The sequence below is a fragment of the Podarcis liolepis genome (genome assembly GCF_965112155.1).
Source record: "Podarcis liolepis genome assembly, chromosome: 5".
Taxonomy (NCBI): Eukaryota; Metazoa; Chordata; class Lepidosauria; order Squamata; family Lacertidae; genus Podarcis; species Podarcis liolepis.
Window position 1 is genome coordinate 8,004,169 of NC_139556.1, and position 11,800 is coordinate 8,015,968.

The 11,800-nt window shown below is 47.5% G+C and overlaps 1 protein-coding gene across 1 annotated transcript; it reads right to left on the reverse strand.

The window, feature by feature from the left end:
* Window positions 1-8,088: 8,088 nt before the first annotated feature.
* LOC310706955 (potassium voltage-gated channel subfamily A member 5-like) lies at window positions 8,089-10,804 on the reverse strand. Its single transcript, XM_083503381.1, has one exon. It carries the CDS (start codon window positions 10,568-10,570, stop codon window positions 8,762-8,764), a length of 1,809 nt encoding a protein of 602 aa, XP_083359507.1. The 5' UTR covers window positions 10,571-10,804; the 3' UTR covers window positions 8,089-8,761.
* Window positions 10,805-11,800: the final 996 nt, after the last annotated feature.

The window sequence follows — 11,800 nt, forward strand, 5'->3', positions numbered from 1 at the left end:
CCTCCCTTGGCCCCCATGCAGCAAGTTTGCTCTCCCTTCTATATCAGATTTCCTGTTCAGAGCAGGGCTTCAGGCTTCCCAGAATCCAGCCCTGGCAACTCTCTCAGGATATTTTCCATTTGCATATATTTCCAAAACGGCTGACCTCCCTTTAAGCTATCCTCCTAGTAGCAGCCCTTTCTCAGCTGCACATCACGCTAACTCGCCCAGCGAACTCACTTTGCCATCTTTTTTTCTAGAATGCAGAATAAAGTGAAAGGATATTACGGGAACCCAGGAGATCAGGATTAAAATTACCACTCAGTCACAAAGCTCACTGTGTGACCGGTCACTGTTTTTCAGCTTATCCTTCCCACAGGGTTGTGGTGAGGAGAACATGGGGGAAAGGACAACCAGGAATGTCACACTGAACTACTTGGAGAAAACATGATAGAATGATTATGAAAGTAATACTCAATGAGAAAGAATGATAGCAATTAAAATGCCTATGTCCAATCAGCATGTCCACAATTTTGAATTGGAGGGGTGTGTTTATAGAATCATGGGGGGGGAGGGACATAATAAATATCTGGGACTCAACAGAATATTCAGGTCTACAAACATTGGTCTTTGCAAGAAGTTCCTCAGCAAATCCAATTTGTGGCTGTTGTTGGCTGGGCTAGGCTTGCTTAGGTGATATATGCAGGCAGGGTGCAATCCATAATCCTGAACTATATATAGGCACTGAGCTCCCATCTGAACCATCTCTTGCAGTCTTATATTTTTTGGTTACCGTATTTTTCGCTCTATAACACGCACCCGACCATAACACGAACGTAGTTTTTAGAGGAGGAAAATCCGTAGGCATGCCACCCGTAGGCATTCCCTCCATAACACGCACAGACATTTTCCCTTACTTTTTAGGAGGAAAAAAGTGAGTGTTATGGTGCAAAAAATACAGTAAGAACCTTTTTATATTTGCCAGGTTGTTTTAGATTCTTATTTCCCACAACGACCACGTGAGCGCATTTTTAGCAAGACAACAGAAAATAACATCGCTAGCACCTTCAAGACTAACACATTTATTTGGGCACAAGATTTGTTGGCTGCAGCTCACGTCATCAGATGCATCGTTCTTGGTACAGTGGTACCTCAGGTTACATACGCTTCAGGTTACAGACTCCGCTAACCCCGAAATAGTGCTTCAGGTTAAGAACTTTGCTTCAGGATAAGAACAGAAATCGTGCTCCAGTGGCACAGCGGCAGCAGGAGGCCCCATTAGCTAAAGTGGTGCTTCAGGTTAAGAACAGTTTCAGGTTAAGAACGGACCTCCGGAACGAATTAAGTACAGTACTTAACCCGAGGTACCACTGTATTCTATGAAAGCACATGTACTTGAAAGCGCTACTTGATTCCTGTGGCTGCTGTTAAGCCCTGGCTAGTTGGCTACCACTTAGATCGAGAACATACCAGACCAGCCAGACCAGAGTAATCTATCCAAAACTACAATGCCTGTGACAGATGGAAGGAATTTTAAATTTGGTCTCCAGATCTTCTGGTGGGCCGGCTTTTTAAAAAAGTGTGAAGGCCAGTTATCTTACTGAGAAGGAATGTGTTCAGGCATAACTAGAACTTATGAGTGTCAGAAATCCATGGTATATGTACTGTGGGGAATAAGATGATTTCCCAAAATGTCCAGTATGCCTTTGAAGAAAGCGCTTCAGAACGGATGCATTGTCTATCTAAATAGCAGAGCTGCTAAGCTCAAATCCTGCGGCTGGACTGTCATCATTGGCAGCAGGAGAACTGCACAGCCACTGCTAACCCCCAGTGACCCCAGTAAAATAAAAATAAATATTACAGCATGCATTTACTGGCTGGAGACAGATGAGTAGCACTTCCTGGCCAGAGCAATACATTTGAGTGGTGCAGAGAGCTGATTGGCCAGGTAATGGAAGATTGACATAAATGTCTCCAGGCGCCTCTCTAAATTCAAATAGATTTTGGAAGGATGTGTGGGACAGGAAACAAATTGACTTTGAGATTATTATTATTATTATTATTATTATTATTATTATTATACAAATGGCTGGCATTCCACTTGGTAGGGACCAGTTTACATAATCCAAGGGAGAAAACAGCAAATTCCACTGGATTAAAAGGGGAATCCTTAGCATGGGCAGGGGGGCTGCTGGCCCCCCTAAATCAAGTAAAGAAATAAAAATACAGTGGTACCTCAGGTTACATACGCTTCAGGTTACAGACTCCGCTAACCCAGAAATAGTGCTTCAGGTTAAGAATTTTGCTTCAGGATGAGAACAGAAATCGTGCTCTGGTGGCGCGGCAGCAGCAGGAGGCCCCATTAGCTAAAGTGGTGCTTTAGGTTAAGAACAGTTTCAGGTTAAGAACGGCCCTCTGGAACGAATTAAGTACTTAACCCAAGGTACCACTGTACTTAACTAAAAGTAGACACTGCAGAAAGGTTTTGACAGATTTTTCTGAGCACTTGGGGTCAAAAGAAAGTGATGTAAAACAACTGTTGTCAAGACATTTCATCCTGAATCCGCTAGACAGAGCCAGACAGAGGATGATGACAGGTGGGTGTCTTGCACCCCCCCCCCCACGACATAAATCCTGACTATGCCATGATCCTTAGCCTACTATGACCTGAAAGAACATAAACATCTTCCCCCAGAAAAGCTGTGCCACGTTTATGCTCTTAACGTAAAGTGGCCATTAATTTGTGCTGTTCCTACCCTCTCTCTCCATTTGCAGCTGGGCTTAGAGGTTTCACGTAAAAAGCCCCCATCATTTAGGGCCCAGTTACAGGAACACGGGACGAAGCATTTTTCCCCTTGAGCACTGAAGTCCAAATAGTGAAAACTCACATTTAAAAGCACCATTGCAACTTGCATGCTGAAGCATCTGTTTAGACAAGTTGGTGTCAACCATTCGGGTGTTGTTAATTCGTATCTCCAGTAATATGGGACCTCTGCTTTCTCCTAGAGTGAAATATGGAGGGCCTTTTAGGAAGCGTTCAGAAATTCTAGCTGCCCTTGATAGTCAACCATTCATTTTACAATATCAAAGCATTTACAATATAAAACAAAATGAAAGACTCTCAGAGCCATTTTTATAGTTATGTATTAATAACTTTGACTTTATCGAGGTTCCCGAACACATACAATTAAAAGAAAATGTTTATGCTGCAATTCTATACACGCTTAACTGAAAGTAAGTACACCGAATTCAGTGAGACTTACTTCCAATATAGGTTAGCACTGTCAGTCCTCTTATTTATTTCATGACTATTGATACTCCTTTTTTCTGATTTTAAAGGTAATTTTTTCCTTTCTGGAAATATTTATCATTTTAAACAAGATTGGCTTTTTCTTGGCCAGCAGTGTGTTTATATTTAGCGTGCATATCCAATAAACCCCCCAAAATCAGTTGGTTCAACTAGCAGAAGGCTTTGGCATTTTTAAGACCAATACCATTTTTATAGCATCAGTTTTCATAGGTTAGAGTCTACTTCTCAAATGCACTTTTTCAGTTAAATTGCTGAAACCCTCTGCTTGACAAGTTTGGAAAAGCTCTGAGATTTATTTTGTATTCAGGATTCACTGTCCCACCCCAAATACCAACCAATTCTTTTTGCATTCAAAAGCACTCTCAGAATAAAATTAAAAGGTTTTATTGAAAATGTAAACCAAGGTCTTTGTTTAAAAATACAGATTTCATCATTTGCAACTGTTACAGCTACAAAGTTTAACTTTTCCAGAGTCTTCTAAGATGTTATGCACGTTGAGTTCAGCATATTCTCCATTAAACTCAGTGGGACATAACGATGAATGCATAGCATCAGGTAAACATGAGCCAAGAATCTTCTGTCACCTGAAACAGAACCTTTGCATTTCAAACCACAAGCTAAAAAGTCTAACATAGAACTGCTGCCATTTCAATATGTTTGCTATGTTCCTCTAATTTTTCTAGACTGCTATTCTGAGGGTCCAGGCATCCCCTAAAGCAGGGGTCAGCAACCTTTTTCAGATGTGGGCCAGTCCACTGTCCCTCAGACCATGTGGTGGGCCGGACTATATTTTGAAAAAAAATTAAAATTCCTATGCCCCACAAAAAACCCAGAGATGCATTTTAAATAAAAGGACACATTCTACTCATGTAAAAACATGCTGATTCCCAGACCGTCCGCAGGCCAGATTGAGAAGATGATTGGGCCGCATCCAGCCCCTAGGCCTTAGGTTGCCTACCCCTGTCCTAAAGATTATTTTTCTCATTTTCAATTCCAACTTGATAAACTGTTAGCCTAAGTGGTAAACACACAGGCCCAGATTGGGCCAGGGTGCCTTCCCCATCAGTGATAGGATGGAATCCCTGCCAGATCCACCTCAAAAATGCTTCTTCAGAGTGGCTTGCCCAGCTTCCTGCATCTCTAAAGGTAAAGGTAAAGGGACCCCTGACCATTAGGTCCAGTCGTGACCGACTCTGGGGTTGCGGCGCTCATCTCGCTTTATTGGCCGAGGGAGCCGGTGTACAGCTTCTGGGTCATGTGGCCAGCATGACTAAGCCGCCTCTGATGAACCAGAGCAGCACATAGAAACGCCGTTTACCTTCCCACCAGAGTGGTACCTATTTATCTACTTGCACTTTGACATGCTAGCGAACTGCTAGGTTGGCAGGAGCAGGGACTGAGCAACGGGAGCTCACCCCGTTGCGGGGATTCAAACCGCTGACCTTCTGATCAGCAAGTCCTAGGCTCTGTGGTTTAACCCACAGTGCCACCCGCGTCCCTCCTGCATCTCTACACCTTTATCATTTCTGCCCATTACCCAGACAATAGTAAAAATGTAAACCCTGCCTTCAGCCCCAAACTTATCAGCACCAGAATTTGGAACAGCTGTCAGCAGTATCCAAGGGAAGGGAGTTTGTATGTGTTCTTGCCTATAAGATCCCATAGAAAATAGCATTAAGACTCTCATCCTCCTCCATATATCTGTCAATATATCCTTATCCTCCTTGTACTTTTGAACTAGAAGCAATAATCCTTATCACAATTCCATTATTAAAACGTTTTTGGAGTCGTCAGGTACATCTTTTAAAATACACGTACTGAACCGAGGTTTGTTTTGGCTTCTGTATCTGATTACAAAAGAGTTTTTTCAGGTATAGGGAATTAACAAGTTTTTTTTAAAAAAATGCATGTAATTCAATATCCTGAACCCCCAGATTCAAAATGTCGCAACTTTAATTATGCTTTTCTGCATGGGATGCACAATTCCAACCTGACCAGAACAGGAAATAAACATCACAAAGAAGAAAGGGTTTGATTCATAGCTGTCAACGTTTCCCTTTTTTTAAGGGAAATTCCCTTATTCCGAATAGGATTCCTCGTGAGAAAAGGGAAAAGTTGACAGCTATGGTTTGATTTTCCCAAAAAGAAGTCCACTCAATTTAATTTGAGTCTTGAGCATGTATGTGCATTCACTCGCCTGCAGGGAGAAAATAATGAGTTTATTATATTTAATTGGGCGGGGGGGGGTGAGAGTTGCCTTCAAGTGACCAAACAGGGGAATTTTGCAAGATTTGGCTTCTTTAGGCAACTATCAATTTGCATTTATGTATGAGCAGGCAGGAATAAACACTGAAGGATAGCAACATTTATGGAGATGAGACAGAATTGCATTTTCAGACATTTTTTGGCTTATAGAATGTAGCAGTGATAATGCAATTTGAAGGGGAGGGGTCATTAATGCTGAGTGGGGCTTCTCTCCCCTTTGTCTGTTTTATCTTATGAAAATCCACCTCCCCTCAGCTGCTTTTAGGGAAAACATACAGGAATCTTCTCTCCAGGCACAGGTTAAAAGCTTATTTTCATATTCAAAATGTGGCCTCTGTGGGTGCATTTGTAAGACCAAAAAAAGTCTATTAAAAATCACCAAGTCACGTAGAATGGCAATTCTGCTCCTATTTGAAAAGTTCTGGCCAGTTCATTGGTTGCCTTTATCTCTGAAGCGAAGTCAGGGAGCACCCCAGAGTACTAACCTGAGGGTCAACTTACCCCTTGGCAAAACTGAGGGTTACCGGTTATATCCCACGCCCTGAATATAGTAGTTGTGTGTGTTTGAATTGTCCACACAAAAATAAGCCCTGTTTGCAGAGAAGTTTGTAGAGAAGTATGCTAGAGAGAAGGGTTTAGCTAAACTTCATTCCTGATATGCTATCTTCCAATGAGCTGGGAGTTTTGTCTCTTGGGGATACACCCCACCGGCAGCTTGAAGTGCTGGGGTCCAAAGAAAGTCTTTCCACTTTGCTCTGCTGTCTGTAAGGTAAAAGGTAAAGGACCCCTGGACGTTTAAGTCCAGTCTAAGGTGACTCTGGGGTTGCGGCGCTCATCTCACTTTCAGGCCGAAGGAGCCGGCGTTTGTCCACAGACAGCTTTCTGGGTCATGTGGCCAGCACGACTAAACCGCTTCTGGTGCAACAGAACACTGTGACAGAAACCAGAACGCACGGAAACACCATTTACTTTCCTGCCACAGTGGTACCTATTTATCTACAGTGGTACCTTGGTTGGCAACCGTTTTGGATTATAACCATTTTGGATTACTACCATGTCAAACCCTGGTGTTGTGTCCCCTTTTTTTGGATTACAGTGGTACCTCGGGTTACATACGCTTCAGGTTATATACGCTTCAGGTTATATACGCTTCAGGTTACAGACTCCGCTAGCCCAGAAATAGTGCTTCAGGTTAAGAACTTTGCTTCAGGATAAGAACAGAAATCGGGCTCCGGCAGCACGGCGGCACCAGGAGGCCCCACTAGCTAAAGTGGTGCTTCAGGTTAAGAACAGTTTCAGGTTAATAATGGACCTCCGGAACGAATTAAGTACTTAACCCGAGGTGCCACTGTACAACCCTTTTTTATTATTATTACAACCAAATGTTTTTTGGAGGCTCCATTGGCGAAAGCGTGCCTTGAGTTACAACCTGTTTTGGTTTACAACCAGACCTCTGGAACGGATTATGGTTCTAAACCAAGGTATCGCTGTACTTGCATTGGCATGCTTTTGAACTGCTAGGTTGGCAGGAGCTGGGACTGAGCAACGGGTGGCGCTATGGTCTAAACCACTGAGCCTCTTGGGCTTGCCGATCAGAAGGTCGGCGGTTCAAATCCCCATGATGGGGTGAGCTATCTGTATGTACTACTTGCCTCCTGTGTGCTGAGGTCTTTCTGGCATGTAAAGAAGGATTAGGCCATATGTTAATCATGACAGAATTCAAAGGAGTCTCGGGGCTAAGCTTTCAAGAGTGATTTAAAGCTACCTTGATTCACTTTCTTAGCTAAAGCACTCATTAACAAATGCAATTCAGCATGAATAGTTTTGAGTTAGATATAAACTAACCTTGATTGCCGGTCCTCTTCTATGTTCATTGGTAAAGGGCTGAAACCTTCATTCACAATGAAATGGGAGTTCGACACAAACTCATATGACTTGGTTCCTTGCTGCAGCAACAAGAAAAATGATCGAGGATGGTTGTCTGAAGACATGGCTTAGCTGATTTCACGGCAGGCTGCGTTATCCTAGATGAACAATGGAGTTCTGTGCTTCATAAAGGTAGTCTTGACTCCTGCCATGTATCATTCGGGAACTTCTGTGCAGGAGACTGCCAAATGGGCCCATTGAAGATTCCTCCATGCTTGTCCCATGCAAAATCGAAGCCACAAGAGCATTGTTTAGATAACTGCATTCGATACTTTCAGAAGCGACCATTCCTGAAATACTGTCAGTGAGATAACCATACAGTGAAAGCACTAAATGGTACTACCTGGAATCTAGAGTGCCAATTCAAAAGGCTTCACATCCTGAACATATTTATTCTCACGCTCTGCTGATGTCATGTCCAGTGCCTTTGATCTGTGGTGCACTTGGATCAAACCTGATTAATAGTAAACAGTTTCTAGTAACAAAACAAAACAAAACCCTTTAAAAACACCAGTTATAAAGGACAAACAACCAAACAGCAACAGCAACAAACTTTTAAGATTTTTGTTTCTTGGGATAAAAAGCACATCACTGGATTATCAGAAATATTATACAGTATTATATGTATTTATTAAGAAAAAAATCTGCATTTTTAATAATTTAAGGCTCAACAAGAGAACAAAACCCCAACTCTGACAACAAAATACTTTTCTGCTAGAAGGCTGAAAATACCACATTCACTTCACACACGAGAAAATCAGTTTTGTACTAAAAGGGGGGGGGGATATATTACTTCACTAAAAGTTTCTAGAGATTTTATGAAGTCATACATCACCGAAAAAGTGCTCTTTTCATCTATAAATATAATCAGACATATAGAAAATAGAAATATTTCAGCTTGAAACTACAGTACCAACAAATAATCCATTTACTTCCCATGGAAAAAGAGGGTTTGGACAAATGAACTGTGCTACAAATGAACTGTTTCTTTTTTAGTAAAATAAATTATCCGCAAGCAACATCAATTTGCACTTAAACAGCTTAGAAAGCCTCCTAGATAATGGGAGGTGTCTAGCTTAATCTTAGCTGGTTTTATAAATAGATGACAGTCTCATGGGAAGGGGAGAACATTAAAAACCAAAATGAAACAAAATAACTTGCTTTTTCCTGAAGGTTTCTTAAGAACGGCTACCATATTTCAAAAATGAATACTAAGTGACAGTACCATTTAGCTTTCTCTAACAATTCCACCAAGCAAACGTTCTTCCTCTTCCCCTTGTCTTACAAGTCTGTTTCCCTGTTGGTATCCAGGCAGAGTGCATAGAGAGATTTTCTGAGATCCATGCTGCTTTTAGCTTTGATGTTGGCCTTTTCCACAGACCCGGTCCCATTGTTAACCCCCTCGGCGTTTTCCAAGTGCACAACGGATTTGTCCAAAGAGTTTTTGCTGGCTCGTCTCTTCAAGTCCCCGGCTGAGCCGCCTTGAGCAGTACTAGACTCCTCCTTGAGGATGGCCTCTCCCTCATGGTCCGTTTCTCGGTGGTAGAAGTAGTTGAAGTTGGAGACAATAACCGGGACAGGCAGGGCGATGGTGAGCACGCCAGCAATAGCACACAAGGACCCCACAATCTTGCCCCCCACAGTGACAGGCCTCATATCTCCATAGCCCACCGTGGTCATGGTGACCACGGCCCACCAAAAGGCATCAGGGATGCTTGAGAAATGGGATTCGGGATCATCAGCCTCAGCAAAATACACGGCACTGGAGAAGAGAATCACGCCGATGAAAAGGAAGAAGATGAGAAGGCCCAGTTCCCTCATGCTGGCTTTCAAAGTCTGACCCAAGATCTGCAGCCCCTTGGAGTGCCTGGAGAGCTTGAAGATCCGGAAGACCCTGACCAGGCGGATGACTCTGAGGATGGCCAAGGACATGGCTTGTTGCTGGCCTCCGTTGCTGCTGCTGCTGCTGCTGCCCTGCGGCTGCTCCTTCTTCTGCTGCTCCTGAGCCAGCTCCGTCCCCAGCGTGATGAAGTAGGGGATGATGGCCACAATGTCAATGATGTTCATGATGTTCCTGGAGAACTCGGGCTTGCTGGGGCAGGCGAAGAAGCGAACCAGCAGCTCGAAGGTGAACCAGATGACGCACGTGGTCTCGATGATGAAGAAGGGGTCGCTGAGGGTGCTGGGCGCCGTCGGGGCGCTTTCCGCCGTGCCGTTGGGCGACGGGAGCAGGGGCACGCGCAGCTCCCGCTCGTCGCGGAACTCGGGCAGCGTCTCCAGGCAGAAGGTGATGATGGAGATGAGGATGACGAGCACGGAGACGATGGCGATGCCCCGCGCAGAGCTGGAGCTCTCCGGGTACTCGAAGATGAGCCACACTTGACGCTGGAACTCGTGCGCCGGGAGCGGCTTCTCCTCCTCGCGGATGAAGCCCTCGTCCTCGCGGAAGCGCTCCATGGCCTCGTCTCCCAGCTGGTAGAAGCGGATCTCGTCGGCGAAGACATCGATGGAGACGTTGACGGGCCGCCGCAGCTTGCCGCCCGACTGGTAGAAGTAGAGGATGCCGTCGAAGCTGGGCCGGTTGCGGTCGAAGAAGTACTCGTTGCGCAGCGGGTCGAAGTACCGCATGCGCTTCTCGGGGTCCCCAAGCAGCGTGTCCGGGAACTGGCTGAGGGTCCCCAGCTGCGTCTCGAAGCGCAGCCCGGAGATGTTGAGCAGGACGCGCTGCTGGCCGCCCAGGGCGCGCTCGCTCTCCGCCTCCGCCTCCGGCCCCTCGTCGCCCTCGTCGCCCCCAGCAGGCGCAGCCGACGAAGACGGCGGCGGCTCAGTGGCCGAGGGGGGCCCCGCCGCGGGCCTGGCCCTGCCCGGGCGGGGGGGCCCTTCCTCGTCGGCCGCCAGCATGGCCACGTCGGGTGGGCGCAGGAGGCCTCGCGGCGAGCCGCGCGCTGCGCCCGGCTCTGGGCAGCCCTCCTTGGCGCCGCACTCGGGCAGCCAAGGGAGCCGCTCAGCCCGGCTCAGGCCGCTGCCGGGGCCATCTTCGCCGATGGCCGTGGCGCCGCCGTTCTCCAGCGTTACCAGCGCGATCTCCATGGGGAGCAGCCGGGGCGGCGTCGGGGGCACCAAGAGACATCGGAGGCGCCCCGCATGCTGTGCTCCGTCCGAGGCAGCCACCTCCCGGTGGGGCGGCGCGCCTCCTCCTCCTCCTGCTGCTGCTGCTTGGGCGCGCACGAAGCGCGCCAAGCGGCGGCCAAACGCGGAGAGGAGGCGGCAGGCTCTGGCTCGCCGGCTCCTCCTGACGTCAAGCGAGGCTCTCGCCTTCTTCCCGGGCGGCGGCGAGGAGGCGGGGGTCCCGGCGGCGCTCGTGTCTCCGGCGCAACCGCGGCCTCGGCAAATGCGCGCGCGCGCGCGCCCCCCACGCCGCCACCGCCGCCTGCTAAGCGAAAGCCCGCCCCCCGCGGCGCGCCGGGCCCGACGACGAAGAGCCGCTGCTGCGCGCGCCGGGCGGGACGCGGGAGATGCGCGCGCGCGCGCGCCGCCTGGACCTCTGCCTCCGGGTGGAACGAGAGTGCCTCCGGGCGCGCTGCGCAGCGAACGAGGTAGAGAGCCCCGGGGCGCCTCTCTCCAAACGGGTCATCTCCATAGTTCTCCAGGGAGCGCTCCCGGCGCAACTTTGCGCACCTGTTGGGATGCGCGGGGATTCCACTCCGAGGCAGCGGAGGAAAAGGAGATGCGCCCAGGCGGAAGGGGGGTTGTTTTGCTTCGGCAAATACGGCGGCGGGGGAGGGGGGACGGCGGCGGGGGAACTGCGGCTTCCCAGGGATAATGCAAGAGATTATTACTGTTCCCTTGTGATATTACTTTCATCATCCAGCGCACGAGTGGAGAGGGGGGGGGGGAGAGGGAGAGGGAGAGGATTATATCTCAGGAAAGCCACACGGATGTTTTGCCAGTACATTTGCAGCAGCAGAGAAATGGAGGCGTGTGGAAAGCCAGACATCTCTGCAAACGCCGCTACCATTTGGCATCTAGGTAGGGCTTCTGTTCAAAGTCTTGCGCATGCAGCAGCTTCAGAAATCTTTTCCGGTTAAGGTTGGTCCGTGTTTTATCTCCGAGACGCGGATGGAGAGAAAGTGGCCGGGGAACCTGTGGCTGATAAGCCCACCTGGTGCATTTACAGCGAAGGTGAAATGTGAACCAGCGACTCGCCTAGTCACACACAGGATCAACAGAAGCCAAAAGATCTCAGTCTCAGACCTGAGACTCAGAGGCATAGATAGCCCCTTTCATGAACTGGACTTTGGCTCTGGCTAAAGGGATTTT